This window comes from Tympanuchus pallidicinctus, unplaced genomic scaffold, assembly GCF_026119805.1.
Source record: "Tympanuchus pallidicinctus isolate F22 unplaced genomic scaffold, pur_lepc_1.0 scaffold1, whole genome shotgun sequence".
NCBI lineage: Eukaryota > Metazoa > Chordata > Aves > Galliformes > Phasianidae > Tympanuchus > Tympanuchus pallidicinctus.
Window position 1 is genome coordinate 53,816,392 of NW_026294618.1, and position 16,529 is coordinate 53,832,920.

General features: G+C 37.4%; 1 protein-coding gene across 14 annotated transcripts in view; it reads left to right on the forward strand.

Moving 5' to 3' along the window:
• Positions 1-11,787, forward strand: part of EYA4 (EYA transcriptional coactivator and phosphatase 4) — a 154,490-nt gene extending 142,703 nt beyond the window's left edge. For 11 of the 14 annotated variants that reach the window (XM_052681848.1, XM_052681872.1, XM_052681888.1 and 8 more), the window contains 4 exons: positions 1,282-1,396; positions 3,205-3,326; positions 5,955-6,055; positions 7,703-11,787. In XM_052681848.1, coding sequence (XP_052537808.1) covers positions 1,282-1,396; positions 3,205-3,326; positions 5,955-6,055; positions 7,703-7,783 — 419 coding nt within the window. In that variant the 3' untranslated portion in view covers positions 7,784-11,787. Of the gene's footprint in view, positions 1-1,281; positions 1,397-3,204; positions 3,327-5,814; positions 5,916-5,954; positions 6,056-7,702 lie in introns of all 14 variants that reach the window. The other 3 variants (XM_052681935.1, XM_052681856.1, XM_052681880.1) reach the window with 1 other exon arrangement.
• The last annotated feature ends 4,742 nt before the right edge of the window (positions 11,788-16,529 follow it).

A 16,529-nucleotide genomic window follows, 5' to 3' on the forward strand; every position in this document is an offset into this window, starting at 1 on the left:
CTTCCAAAATCTTCAAACATTTCTAAAGCCACAATTGAGAAGGAGAGAAGGCAAACCCAACCAGGACAGAGTCCCAGTGAACAATTTCCCATTCTAGAGCATGGACTCTTTCAATTCAGATAAAATTAATTTTAGAGGAATTTTCAATTTACCTTTAGTAAAAGACCACATCAGTGGTCTTTTAGCATTTCTTCCAGTCTCTCACAAATAATTAACAGTACTACTAGCATGGACTGTGGATTAGTCACTAGGTTAATCACTTCCTAAATGAGCATATCTGGCATATTTTTTTTTAATTGTTAGTATTTTAGAGTCTTTATGTGCCACAAGATCAAGCCAGAGGAGCAAAGGATATTAGTAGATGACTGGCTTTCAACTGTTCTGCCTTGCCCTTTGTTGGTATCATGAAAGGTGTTCTTACATATTAAGAATACTTGAAACATTATTATCCAAAGGTTTACAGGGTTTTCTTATAAAATATTTTTTTCATATAAATCTCTTTCAGAGTAGCTGGTAGAATGCAACAGGAGGCTAGGTCAAACTAAATATTTTGGGCTGTTCTGTTTCAGATTTTTGAAGACAGTCATCACCATTTCTGAAAGAGGTATATTAATGTCACCAAGCCTGCTTCTACTACCATATCCAAATTTAAAATTGCTTGGTTTTAAAAAAGTCAGGTTTCAATACTCATGAAGTTGGGTGGGTTTTTTTGAAATCTGACCATTCATACTTTAAAGATTCTTAAGTGTTTGAAAGGACTGTGTGAGGTATAAGGTCAGAAGATGCACAACCGTTTCAGAGCTGCAAAAGCTGCAAATGAAACTACTGACTAAATGGAACTGCTAACTACAAAAGGACATGAAGAGCAAGCCATCAGCAAACAAATGTCATATTTCCATATGCAAAACCTGAGGTGTACCTATATACAGAGTGACAAGCAAGGCAGTTACAAAGATATGCAAATACCGTAAAGACAAGTTTGTAATAAAGTAATTATTTTCTCAGTGTGTCTGCCTATGATCCCCATGGCTGGGTCTCCTTGTCACTGCCTCTATAATCAGTGTAAGATGTACGTAAGAACTTTGTTTGAAAAAATAGGTAGTTTTGAGAGACACGCTTGGAAACAAAGTCAAGTGTGTGAATATAAATTTGGGAGAGAAAAAAAAAAAGACGTTTTTCAAGTTCTGATGAAATTTAAAATTGAAACAGTAACTGAAAATCTGTACATTCCAGTTAACACAGAATTTAATTATATTTCCTTTCTTGCTTTTTTCATAAAAGGACTCCTAGGTCCTGCAAAAAGAGATGCATGGTTGCAATTAAGAGCAGAGATTGAAGCTCTGACAGACTCCTGGCTAACAAATGCACTTAAATCCTTATCAATTATCAGCACAAGGTATGTATTGAGTCTTTTTTTTTTTTTTTTAATAAAAGGAAGTTTTCATTATGGATATTTAGGGCTATTTTGTGGCATTTCAAGTTAAAGTATACTAGTACTTTAAAAGAACAGTACAGGTGTAATACAACTTTTGAATAGGAAATAGGAAAAAAATTCCGTAGAAAATTATTTCATTTTCTGCCATTTCCACGCTGAGTAGTAGGAAAGGTCTTTTAGAATGTAATGTATGGTCCTGTGAACATTGAAAGTGTATTTTGTAATTGTGAGCCAGGCTTTAAGCTATTTATCCTGTGGGCAGCATGTTAGAACTCCAAGTCTGCCTATTCTGGACTTCAGTGTTTGTGCCTATTCACAGTGGTACCTAAGTACTCTATAAATCCCTGAAGAGAAAATCATGTTTATTCTGTCCTCCAAACAGATCAGTATGATTAAACATATATCTAAGTTTTCAGAAGGATGAATATCTGTGTTTGATACTATGACTCAGATAAAAGCCTGGGATCCCAGTCATGAGACATAACTGTTCATGTGAAATAATGGAGCTGTGAAAACTGCTGCTGCTTAGTAATCTATTTAATATGTATTTTATTGGAAATCCTCAAAACATGTCCTTAAACTACAAGGAAGCCATCTTGCCTTCTAAACATATCTGTGGGTAAAAAAAACTGTTGAACAAGAAAGAACAAACTTGGAAAGATGTGAAAAATAATTTTAAAAGTAGTTACTTTTGCAATATGCCTCTCAATTAGTTATTGTTTAAATTTTTTCACAGTGTCATAAGTCATGAGAAAAAAAAAAACTAAAAAAAACTGTGTTAGTCATTGTGTTTAGCTCTGCATTTCTTTCCAAATTGTTAGTCTTCAAAAAGACATTGTATAATGTCGATCAGTTGGGCATTGCAGGATGAATGTGATAAACTGTTGTCACTGGCTCAGGACTGTTAAATAACAGTCATTTATCTTGTCATCAAATAACTGTACAGCTGTAAATTTTTAGAAGATATGCCCGTGAGGCAGCTAAACTTCACTTACATGTTAATGACAAGAAACTGAGATACATTAAGACAGAAATAATAGCCTGCAGTCTGCCTTGGGGCTCACAGAAGGACTGAAAATCACAACTAGTTGCTCTCAGTTCCATGACCAAACACATGTTCCAGCCTGTCAGTGCCTGAAATGTCCTGGCTTTCAGTTTTCTGTTGTGTAACAGCTAAGCTCAGCTTCTCCATTCAAGCTTTCAACCTTTCCATTCAACGCTATCTATTAATGTGATTATGATTGTCTCTTCCTCGTCTCAAAAAAAAAAAAAAAAAAAAAAAAAAAAAAAATTGAAGAAAAAAATTACTCTGGAAACATGAAGAAAGTGATGTCAGTGTGCAGAAATGTATATTGGCCACTTATTTCCCCTCAAGACAGGAGTAACAAATGATATTTTTGCTTTCTCCCAACAATTTAATTTGGCTGGTAGCTACTGCCAAGTAATCCCGAGCAGGAAAATGATGCTTTGAAGGCACTGGGATGTCTGTCTTCAGAGGTAGTGATCTTATATGTATGTTTCAGTGGACTCATCTTCAAGGACTTGGTTTTCATAAATCAGCCTGGAACACTTCCTATAAATCATGCCTATATACGTTTTAAAGGATTTTGCCAAAAAGTTTACGTACATTTTTCTGGAAGTGATGGTGCTGAGTCGCTCTGCTGTGTGAGTGAAAGTGAATGTTGAGAAACCTTGAATATGCTCTCCACAGCTGGTTCACCTCATCAGCATTTGGGTAAATGTTTTAAACCATGTTTCTCTCATTTTAGGAGTAACTGTGTAAATGTGTTGGTAACAACAACCCAGCTTATCCCAGCACTTGCAAAAGTCTTGCTATACAGTTTAGGAGGAGCTTTTCCCATTGAAAATATTTACAGTGCAACTAAAATAGGTAAGAAAATTATTCCTTCATTCATTCTAACTACTCTGCATTATTAATAATTGCTTGCCTGTAATGGGTGGATTCAAAACCATGTTCCTAACACGTTTTTAGTTAAAAATCAGACGTTGCACATGTTCAGTTGTATATGTAAATAATAGTATTCCTAATTTAGCTTCTTTTCATATATGTCTAATATGATAAAGATTCCAGTACTGATTAAAAGCCTCAGAAACTCCTACTTAAAATACAGAGAACATAAAATGTGCAGAGAATAATGAAGAAAAGTGTTTCATTAATTCTAATCCAAATAGAAATTTTGTTAAAATAATCTCTGTTCTGATCTTCAGCTCTATGTAAGGTACACCACAGCTTCCGAAGCTTTTTTGGAATCACAGCATATTACTGAGCATAATGATGACTGGTACTCACAGAAACTGTGCTGATGGATGCCACAAGGGCACTTCCCTATTCTGCTGCTAACTGGGTACTTTGAAGGGGCTTATGTATAGTTTGGAGAGTCATATATTTTTGGAATCACATCCAAATGTAATATAAGAAAAGTTACCAGCCCTGTGAGATCATGGAATCATAGAATCATAGAATGGCCTGGGTTGAAAAAGATCACAATGATCATTGAGTTTCAACCCCCTTGCTGTGGGCAGGGTCACCAACCTCCAGACCAAGCTGCCCAGAGCCACATCCAGCCTGGCCTTGAATGCCTCCAGGGATGGGGCATCCACAGCCTCCTTGGCAGCCTGTTCCAGTGCGTCACCGCCCTCTGTGTGAAAAACTTCCTCCTAATACCTAACCTAAATCTCCTGTCTTATTTTAAACCATTCCCCCTTGTCCTATCGCTGTCCACCCTCATAAGTATTCGTCCCTCCTCCTTCAAATATTGGCAGGAAATTGGACATATGACACAGTCTACTACTAGCAATAATTTTGGCAGATTTCATGATTTGACATTTAGTAATTTAAGAATGTTGACTACAATATCTTGAATAACAAGGACAGTGCCACTTTATTAAAAAAACACTACATTTCCTAACTGTTTTTTGCAAGTGAAAAAAAAGTGAGAAAGTGACAAAATTTATATTATAACAATGTTAGGAAAATTTATTATCTCGGTTATCTTTAATTAGCTATAGCTCATCCCTTGAGACAGAAATGCCTAAAATCCTTTGAAAAATTCAGGGAACAATGTATCCCAAATACAGTAAGCTTTGGAGAAGTTTCTGGAATTACTGTCATCTGTCATACAGCCTGTATGTTGGCTTCAGTTAATGAGATTACACTCAGAACAAAGAAAATCATGCTGACAGCACCTAAGGGGTTGAGGAGTGAAGCTGCATCTCTAGAGGCTCTGTGGAAGGAGTCCTACACCATGATTTCCTTGTAGGAACAGTGGCTGCTGTCTCATCCCTTTGGGAACACAGCAAACTCTCTTTGGTACAGCACCTACTTTTCGTTTCAGTGACCTCTGCTTTCTGTTGGACACAGGACTAAAATTGTAGCTGTTGCTTGCACACACTGAAATCAGATCCTGATTGGACAATTAATACACAGAATGCTTTTCATAATTGCAAGCCTTTTTGTATTGGACCATCTGAAGAAAAGCAAGAGAAGAGCACTAAGAATCAGAGATACAGAAATCAGGAGCTTAAGAGAGGAGACTGAAAATCCTGGGGGGGAGGGGAGGAGGGGAGACGTCAGGTAAAAAGTTATTACAAAAAGAAAATAATCTTTTTCTACATTAATGGGAGGTATGACAATAAATTGTGGTTAAATTGCAATGGAGCATGCATAGGTTGCATATCAGAGAGATGCTTCCTAAGGGAAAAATTAATTAAATATGGAGATGCCTGTGGAAACAGTGAAATCATTTTATCTGGACAGTTCATGGATCAATAACGCAAGCATTTGCTGCTAAATTGAAGCTGTAGTACAGTGGGAAGATGGGTAGGTGACTTTGCTTGGCTCTTTTAAATCCTGTTTGTTGTTATTGGCTTAGCCTGCTTGTTTCCACATTCCTCCAGAAGAGCCAAATACTTTGTGGAAGTTCTCCCAGGAACCTGTTGTCTAGTTTTATTTTTGGTATCCATTGTTTTCCAAACACATTTTCCATTGCTACATGGCTTAATTCGCAGATATACTAGCCCTGAAATTGCTGCAGTCCTTGAAAAATTATTACTACAGGAATAGGGAAACATTTAATTTCAATTTTCCTTTCACTAACCTATTTGTTTTTGCAGCGCTGCTAATTCCTTTATTTTAGCGGCTTTCCTGTGACTGTTAAGAAAGGGATTTAATTTGACCCAAATCAGCTTAGTGTCACTAACAGTGTTAATTGTTTCTGAGCAGTTTTAGCTCTAAATCTCAAGGCTGGGAACTATAAAAAATAAGTAGTAGTAGCGATGTCTTAGCTCTGCAGTAAACCTTTGTAGAGCATCATGGTAACTTGCTTGATAGCTTGAACAAGTAGTGCATTGTTTTTCAGGCAAAGAGAGCTGTTTTGAGCGTATAGTGTCCAGATTTGGCACTAACATAACTTATGTTGTGATTGGAGATGGCCGAGATGAGGAGCATGCAGCTAATCAGGTAACTTCACTCTGAACTTTTATCTCATTTATCTTCCAGGAAAAGAAAGTTGCTTTGAACGAATAATGCAAAGGTTTGGCAGAAAAGTAGTATATGTTGTAATTGGGGATGGTGTAGAAGAAGAACAGGCAGCAAAAAAGGTAACCTGTCTCCTGAAATGTTGGTGTGATACATAGCTACTAATGCAAGCCTTTCTGTTTGCATTTCTGTCAGTTTTGTACAATGGCAGAATGACAAATCATTTCAGTCTACAGACACAAGGCCATAAGAGCATGATGACGTCAGCACTTAAAATAAAATGAACCATTTGGATTCTAGCATTTGCTTTATTTCAGTTTGGAAAGGAAAAAAAAAAAAAAGCAAAATCATTTAAAAATTGACCAAAAAAAAAACCCAAAAAAACATCGGGGCAAAAATGTCTGACTAAAATCAAACAAATTACAGATATATCATGGGTTTGACATGAAGGTTGAGTGGTCATTCTCCTTAAACGGTGAAACCAGGTAGGTTTGAAAAGAGGTGTTATGGAGAATGTGAAAAACCATTAAAAGGATTGTGCAGATTTTTTACTTAAATAAAGACAGATCTGTAGTTGGTTGAGCACACAGGATGAACATGCAGTTTTGATTCAGGAAATAAGCATCTGCAAGCAAAAAAAGAAAACAACATAAAGACTGCGCACTAAATCATTTTCTAAAAAAAAAGTTGTTTATTTAGAAGTATTGTTTCCTCATCTGATGAATTCAAATCTAAACTTCACCTGATAAATTTTCTATGTTCAGAAGGAGATCAAATTAGTAGAAATTTGAACCATGCTTCACAGTATAGACCCTCAAATATGCAGAAACAGATTTATTTATTTTTTGCCTCTGCACACCTGCATAAATTATAAAAATGTATTTGTGCTAGAAGTAATGAAATTAATTGTCCTCAAAGTATTAAGTTTGTAGAGTGTAGGAGGAATGGAAACATAATGAAAATAACTGAAATGCTTATTCCAAATGGTTCCTTGATATAGGTACTGGTGATGGGTCTTTCATAGATTGTGCTAAACAATGGTGGCTGGATTGTGTACTTTCCAGTTTGGCATGCTTTTTTTCTAAATATTGGCTACACTGCATGAATAGATAACAGAATTCAGAGAAATGGTTGAATAGAGCATATTACAAATAGATCTGAACAGAACATGAAAGTATGACTTCAATTCTACTCCGATCAATTGCTGAAGGAGAAAAGTGCATTTACCTGCAACTCTCAGAGACGCTGATGCTTTCTGCAACACATTATCTTCTTTTAAGTACAGAAATGTGTTATTTTCTCCTCAAAAGATATTTATTTTTCTTTTCCTCCCAGAAGGACAAAACTGTAATGCAACAATGTTTCAAAGTGTGTGTGAAGCCACATTTTATGAAAGTCTTATAACTTTTCAAATGAGCTTTCAGTCTCTTGCAAAGTATAACAAGTGGAACAGAAGCAGATTTCCTGTTAATGCTCCTTTGTATGGGTTTCCATAATAACAAGAAAGCAAATAGCCCTCACTAAATAATGGGCTCTTTATAAAGACACTATTAAGAAAGACTGCCTAATTTTTTTTACCTTCAGGTGAACTGTTGAGCTCAGATCTATTTTGGCCTGATTTTTGTCAGTACCTTACTAGCAAAAATCATTCCAGAAACACAGTGGTGTAAACTCCATGGTGGTAACCTGACTAGTCTCATGTATCAGATACCGCCCTCTGTCATAGCATTCATTATTCCTGACCTTTTTCCCCCCTCTGACAAACACAGCACAACATGCCTTTCTGGAGGATATCCAGTCATTCGGACCTCTTGGCTCTCCATCAAGCACTGGAACTAGAGTATTTGTAACTGTGTTCTAAAGTTGGCGATCCTTTTTTATATATATATATTTCAAGTACACTGAATTTTTATGTGTGATTCAATGCCTCTGGCTTTACACATATGAATTGTCTTAAGAAGGGAAGAAATATTTGGAATTAAAAATTCCAAATTGAAGAATTCAGATTGCTGAATGGAGTTAAAACATTAGCGCTACATAAGGAAGCTCTATGGTCTTATATATGCAACGTTTTTAAATGGATTAAAACTGTGGAGGTTGCTGGTACACACCGAATGAGCCCTGACAGGAGTGAACAAAGGACTCGAACTGGCAAAGCACCAACATGCGTTTTCCAACCGACAAGGTGTTGTTCAACAACATTCCTCAAAATGGGATATATTCTCAGCACTGAGGTTTGAACCAGACTTTAGCCTACCTAACCCAGAAAATCTGAATTGGAATGCACTCAGACTGTATAATGACAATCCTGTCTAGACCTGTAATTTGTGTAAATTATTGATGAAAATAACTTACTGTGACTTTATTAGCAGCTGATTTTGGAAGTGGATGCAATTTTTCTTTCTTTTTGGGGGTCGGGGAGGGAGAGGGTTATATAATATTGTCTCTTTTATAAGTTTGGCAAACAGAATGTGCATAATGATGTGTTGTGCCTTAAGGAGAAGACTGTGTTTGTGTGTTATAATGTAACTTTGGTTAAAAACTATGTAGATAAACAAACAAAAAAAAAGCCTTTGTGATAATTTTTGACATGACCAAATTTGAAATTCAGAGAAATCAAAGAGAGTGACTGCACCAAAGCATTTAAGTTTTTGTTGCAGTAAGAAAAAAGAATAATAAAGGAAAGTTTGTGTTTTTATTTGGATTCTCAATAATTCCACTGACTGAGGAAAGTTGAGAGTATGTTGGGAGATTGATAGTGGGGACCGCTACCATGAAAGCTAAAAAAGAAGAGTTTAACACCTTCAACATCATTTCTTGATTCTCTGATGAGATAACTAGGAGCCATTTTCGTGAATTACTTAGTCCACTGAAAGCCATGCAATGAGTGTATTTGCTGTATTTGAAGGAACAAACTCGCAGCCAACTGATGAAGTATCTGGAGTGCACTAATGGCATTACTGGAAGGTGAAAATATTAAATTAAGCACAGATGGAGGATAAAACACAGGTTCTTTAGAAAGAAAAGAATTCTAAAGAATGTCTTACTGGTCAAATGCACAAATTATGCTATATTCAGCATATTTAGGCAGCTGGAATTGCTGGCAAGATGGCATTGGCCCACTCAGGAGTACAGTCCATTTTGGTCAATATTTTGGCATATTTTAGTAGCTTTTCCATTTAGTTCCACATACAGATGTCTTCTGTTTTGGGTCAACATGTCTTTCTTCACCTAATTTTGATTACGAAAGATTAATATACAGGAGCAACCCTTAAGGGTCTTTGCATTCAGATATTTCAACAGCATGCCAGGCATCTGAAGAGAAGATAAGGAGGAGATTTTGATGAAGAAATACTGAGAAATATGTTAACTTTAGTCATATGTATTAATAATTTTGGTCCACATGGTGATAATTACCTTGCAAGTACTGAACAAGCTGTCTTTCAGCTCTGGAAAATGAGCAAGGTCTGTTTTCAACAGAAGAGCCCCAGCACTCCACATGAACACTCTACAGCAACTGCAGTGGTTCATCTTTCATTGCAGAAGATGGAAACTGCTTTTTTGATTTTTATTACTCTATGTGGAGATGCCTGAGGTTGCCTGTGCTCTGACTCTGTGAAGAAGTGTGAACAAGAGATGTTAAATGTAAACTCCAATGATGCTTACAAAAGTACAGCTATCAGCACTGAGCTGAATTTCTTCCATCCCTGTTTTGAAGCCAGTGTATGCCTAGTTACCAGGTAGTAAGCAGATTTCATCTTTGTTGATGTATTACATGAAAGTTATTTGGTAGGTAAAGCTTGGAGCTACTAAAAAATCAAGACAAAACTTTTTTGTAACTTCATGAAAATGGAATTTGTTTGCTGCTTTGGAATTGGATATACAAGTCATCATAAAAGAAAAATAATTTTTTGTTATCATTGGAAAGTGTGAAGCCATGAGAATAACCACACATGAAATCACTATACACCAGTTACGTGGGTGATAGATATGTGTATTCAACAAATAAAAATGATACATACCTTATTTATATTTACAGAACTTGCCTAGTCACATTTGCTTAGAAGTACATTTTCATAAGACCTGTGGTGCCAGTTTTTCATAGTCTTCAAGTGGGAAAAAAATGTTTCTACTGGAACAGGAAAAAAGGTTGAACAAAGCCCTTCTCAAGTTCCAGCACCATAACATTGCATGAGAATGTCAGTATAAAAGTTTTTATTAAAAAAAAAAAAAAAATTGGTATGATGAAATAGCTTTTTTCAATTCTTTTTTTTCTTTCTTTCTCTCTCGTTTTTTTTTTTTTTTTTTTAACAAGTGATAGCATTATCTAAATGCATGAAGCTATTTTATTTCTCTTTTTTTCTTTAGTTTTTCAGTGTTCTTTACCAAATCAGATGTTAGAACAAACAATAGCCCAGCAACAACCATCAGTTCTTAAAAAAGTTTGCAGGGGAGTTGTTCTTACCTCTCTGGCAAAACTGACTCAATTACTATACTGGACATTCAGAGAGGAGGTGAAGGCAAAATGAGGGAAGTTTTGCAGAACACAGTAAAGTTCTGATTTTAACTTGAATTCTGTGTCCCTAGTCAGTGAAAGTTAATTATAAAAATAATCCACAAAAAATGCACCAGAAAAAAAAAACAAAAAACAAAAAAAACAACAAAAAAAACCCACAAAGATTTATCTCAAAAAACTTTCACAATCCTAAAACTCTAAAGTAAAATTGCAGAGCACAAATACTGTCTTGATAAGCAAAAGAAATTGTTATATATCCTTGAACAGGATTGTGTTGCGCATGCCTGTTTCGTAGAAACAAAGGACATGGATGAATTTTCCTGCATGAACAACAGAGAGGAGAAAATGACCAAGGCAGAGATGTAGTCAAGACAGACTGTTCCAGATGGGATTAAGCTGACGGCTGGTCATTTTGACATTGAGTGCATTTTAATTCAACAACGTATTAATCAGAAACTGCCTTCCCTTCAGCCTCACCTGAATAATCAAGATTGAGCACAGTTCATGTTTGCAAGTATTCTGTGCAAATGACGTGTAGAATACAACGCATTTTGCTGATACTCTAAGCGTTTTCAGTCAGTTCAGAACTTGAAAGTTCATTAGGCATTTGAATACTCAGCTTGCAGAATACAAACATAGTGTGATTGCAGTCACAAATTAGTAACTTAAATAGATATAACTCCATGCAGTTCAGCCTATCAGTGAAAAAGGAAGCAAAAGCTAAAAATGATAATTGTTTTTTAGATGCCTATGGAGATAGCACACAAAGGCATAGGTGGCAGCTAGCTCCCAATTAATGATTTCATTAAAAGCCAGCGTGAGCAGAAGTGTTTGCATCCACAGTAGATGCAGAGTATGTTCCAGTGTAAGCACTGACAAGAGAGATGAAGCCAAATCAAAATCCTGTATACAGGCACACTTCATCTCAGAGCAGATGAAATCCTGCAGCCAACTGAACTGCAGAGTTTGTGGTGAATGTGGACTTGGCCCACAATAGGAAACCTGAATTTTAGCTGTGAGTTTGTGTCCAGATCCGGGATTTTGGTTCAAAAGTCATCTCTACTTTACAGGAGTGATACCAAGCATGTGCTTGAAATGAATATGGTATTTAGTATCTTTGAAGAGGAGCTGAAGTGACATGAGCCAAATCCCAGCAATAGCAGCATTTTTGAGATAAAATTGAAGCCAAGGTTGTCTGTTCTGTATTAGCAGATTATAGTTTATTGGGGCCTACATAATTTAAGAAAATGTAAATTAAAATTAAAAGCTTGTAAAATTATGTACATCTTTACTATTTCTCAATAAATACACTTGGAAATGTCATTTTCTGCACTATAACATTTTGTAAGATGTTTGGTTTGTGGTTGAAACCCTCAGTAAAGAATATCTCTTATGGGAACTGAGCATGACCTTGGATTCCTCTTAAGTATATCTGTGCTGTCCCAGTGATCCACATCAAGCAACTCTGTGCCCTTGCAGTATGGTAGTAACTAGCTCATCTCTGCTGTTTACAAGGTGCAGCCCTGCAGGAAACCTCCCTTGTCCTGCACTCAGGATTCCTTACAATGGACGTCTTGCTCCCGATTGCAGTTGGAGAGAAAACTTTTTTGTTACAATGGCCTGGGGACACTGTTGATCTAGACATATAATGCATGAATTTAAGTTCTCTTACAATTCACTAACTAATGTTATGCTAATATTTTTCTTATTCTCCAAAACAGAAAAGTTGTTCAGGAGACAGACTGGAGTGCTCTAGTGAAGCTGAGCCTTGAGAAAATCTGCACGCTGTCTTTGGGAGTGGTACTTCATGTTGGGGGCAGTTCTTGTTTTGAAAGTAGCAGTCCCTTTGCTGTCTGCTTTTAAAAAAAAATCATTTCAAAAGGCAGGGCTACAAGCTGATCAAGCACACATGATGTGCCATTACAGTCTTGGAAACAACACTGCAAGTGGCAGAGCCTTGGGCCTTGGTACCCCAGCACTTCAACCAAAAAAAGCAGATTTTTTTTTATTTTATTTTATTTTATTTTTTTTTGGTTGAGAATAAAAAAAGCACAAGAAAATTTCACATTTATTTATTTGTGTTGGACAAGTGAAAAAAAAAACCACCACAAAAACATTTGTCACACAAAATACCATTTCTCAGCCTTGGCAGATGAACTAGTCCTCAAATATCTATCTGAATGTTGATTGTTAGAAATTCAAATATGCTCGCCAATAAAGATGAAGCATGAGAGCACAGGAAAACGAAGGATGTAGATTTAAACAAACCAGATCATATCAAGAAATCAGGTTGAGAACAGATTACTAGACTTGATTAATTAATTAGACTTGATTTTTCTGCTATGTTCTTAGTTGCTAGGAAAATGAAGAGCAGCAGAAAAGCAGCAAATGGAAAGTGATTCGTGTTTCCTGGGCTACTATATCATCTTCTGTGCTCTTCTCCAGGAAGCACATACTTTTTCAACTAATAAATAAATAAATAAACTGGGAAAAAAAAAAAGAAAAAAACAAAAACAAAAACACAGCCCTACCAACAAGAACTGTTTGGAAAATATTAGAAATTTGTGACTCAGTGAAACCAAATTATGTGTACACATATGTGCCAATGAATGAAACATCTATAGTCCTGTTTAGAGAAAAAGTAAATCAGGAGCCCACCGTATCAGCCAGAAAAAAAGTCTGAGCCATTGTAGGAATCTGTTGAGTATGGCTTCTATCTGGGATATCAATTCTCTGATGCCTTTCCATCTAGTATGTTTTCATCTTGTTTGGGGTAGGATCTTCCTGCCTTCCAGTCTTCTGATTCATACTGGCTTGGTCCCAGTGCTGAACACAAACGTTTCTGAAAAAAAAAAAGAAAAAAAAAAAAAAAAAAAAAGAGGGTGAAAGGTGAAAGATAAGAAGGGAAAGAAGAACTGGAACAAAAAACCCAGCACTAAACCCACTATGCCCACTGTGAATGGAAATAGAAAATGCCCTGGACAGCATTTAGAAATTGAGAAGCTGCAGTGAGCTGACTGGTTGCCTCACAGTAGCCCTGCAGCCCCTGCCAGTGCCTAGGCACCGAAAACAGTGGGGCAGGGCAGATATCTCAAAAACATGGTGCAACCTCAGTCTCTGGCGGCAATAGAGAGAGATCCCATCCACCTGGTAACTGAGCTGCTTGCTTTCAGAAGAAAGCAAAAAGAAGAGAGGGCACTGCAATTCACAAGCATACAATGTCTCTTGCACATGGGCATTTAAGTATATTAATTCTCCAGAAATAGTTAGCTGTTGTGATGAAACCTTAGTAACAATTCAGGTGCAATTGATTAATTCCCCTGCTATTACAACACACTAATAGTTTTCACACTAAAATAAATGGTTTTCATTTATGTATGCACATTAATTTTCTCGTGGAATAAATAAGTCATCTGGTAGGAAGAGGAAGTATTGAAACAGAGACTGAAATTGATATCTTCTAAGTGAATTTTCTAGCATCAAATGTATATTCTCTTTCACTCCTGCAGCTTGCTGTCCTGTTGATTACAGATGCATTCATATTATCCTGTAAAACTTGCTTCCTCATAAAAGCTGTTGCGTCTGGTGGCAGACTTGCTCTTGACCTTGTGTGGCTGTGTCTCCATGAGGATCTGTGTGGGTTGTAGATTCATAATCCTGGAGGTCCCTTCCAACCCAGGCCATTCTGTGACTCTGTGATCCCTTCCCTACTTTGCGTAGGGAAGGTTTTGATCAGGACTGGGTGTGCTGATCCAGCTGCAGGCTTAGTCCCTCCACACATGACATAGCAACAATGAAATGCCTTTTCCTCTTCTTACTACACAGCTTAGCAGACTTAGCTAAACCATGTGTATACCAGCGGTACCTCATCCCATCCCCATTATTCATGAGCCCTGTTCTGGGAAGGCAAGATACTCACAGGCTGCCCCTGCTACCATACCATACGACAGTATGTCTATGAGCAAGATCCTACATCTCCATGCTGGAGCAGTTTGATATGTGACTGTCCCACCAGACACCCCTTGCTGTTTAGTCTTTTCCAAGTAGATTGGCAGCAGGTACAACAGCCACATGTTTTTTGAGATTTCCGCATCTCCCCAGCGTGTCCGCTGAACAGCCTATTATGCTATCTTCACAGGAGTGCATCAGCTTCAAATGCATCTTTCTCATACGTAAATCTTTTAGTGTGCTTTGGTTTTATGGCACAAGCTATGACTGGAGCATGGCATACACTTCTTCAGCCTATGCAAAGGAGTATTTACCAGAAGCCCTTTATGACAATCTGTGCTTTGCAGTCACTCATGCTTAAAGCAAAACATATTTTTTTATTTCTTTTTTTAAGTGGTGGGGGGAGGGAAGGTTGAAAAAGTGGGAAAAGAATGAAGCCAAGTGCAGAGGGAGGCTGCTCAGCTCAAACAGCTTATGCATGCTGATTTATGAAATGCAATCTTGTTCTCAGCAGTCACCGCAAGCCACTGACACATGGCAGCTGAGGGAGGTAAAGTAATTAGCAAGGTCTGTCTTCTCCTATTACTCACTGGGAGCTGAAATCACGAGCCCTCAACAGTCTTGATGAGCAATAAGTTCATGCTCAACATTCATCTGGCTGGTGGGCAACGCAGAGCCAGTGTAACTACCTGGCCCCTGAGGCTGGTTGACAGTGGGGGCAGACAACCTTACTCAGATCCTTCCTTGAGATGGGAACCTACCCTGCACACTCAGTCCTTCAACTTGCCTGCCATAGCCTCACTTGCTTCCACCCTCGTGGCAATGACCACATAAGCATCTGAGCACCTGAGGAGTAAGGAGTGCAATTCCCATTTGCTCTACTGAGCTGTTTTTACATCCTCCTTAAACATAGTTGGTTCTAGTGGTGCTCTAGCAGGGAGAACTGATATATGGGGGGTGGGTAGGAGAGGGGGAGAAGGGAAGAAAATAACAATTTAAGTCCTTAAGAAGTCAAGAACTTCTCAGCCCAAGGGGTAGCCCTAAAAAAACAAGCAGTTGCTAGTGTTTTAATTTTTTCACTTTGCCTAAATGCTCAGAGTTTTCTTCTCTGGTCAAACAGCAGTACCCTAAAAGTAGTGTATTTGTAATGGAAAGGCTGCCTCGACCTTTAGTCTAACAACCGAAAAACACTACCGTAAATGAAACAACAGATCAGTGTTCTGACAGTAATGAGGCACTTGCTTAGACATTTACCTGTCCTTTTTCAAGGCAACAATTTTATGATTGAAAAGTTTTATTTTTAAACTTCATGTCCGGGAAGAAATAAAATCCTGGCCACATCACCTTGTTTAGCAGATGTAATACTGTGCATAATTAATGCATTAATTTTCATTCTTAATAACTGGCAAACGCAGCTTATTTGGATTTCCTCCTGAAAGCTGAATTTATTAGCTACAAAACAGAAAGCCTGTGCCAACTCTTTCAAGGAGATTATATCTTGTATTTCCCTCACTTTCTATTTTCCACCAGTGTCACCTGGGTGGCTCTTACCCTGTCTGCAGAAAACTTTGGGGCACATGGCAGTTTTCTCCTGTCCCTTTTACGCTTCCGTATGTTTTCACAATAAAGATTTCTTTCCTTTACCTCTGTGTAAAACATGGAAAGGCTGTCACTTGTTTGCTGAAAATGTCTTTAAATTCATCAGCTCTCCTAGACCTAATAAAGTGACATGTTTACAGTGTTAAAGGAAATCAGGTGTTTTAATGTTATATGAAAAAAACAACCATATTTATGTAGTGTTATAGTAATACCGGTTGCCTGGTGTTTCTCAGTCTATTCATCACACAGCAATCTCCCCACGAGATGCTATGGAGTCTGCATGCTGGAATGCTGTGCAATAATAAACTTGAATTCACCATAAATAACTACAGCAGTGGGATGTGTGTAAGGAAACAGACATCCTCCAGGCACGTGGCAGCATGGAGCTCAGGAAACCTTGGGATCCTTCTTTTGAAGGGCAGAAGATTGTCCTATCCTACACAGGAACCTCCTGTTTTATAATGCTTTTTTTCCTGACACAGCAGTATCTCAACAGAGGCGGGATGACACAGATTAATTCTGCATGCAGTTTT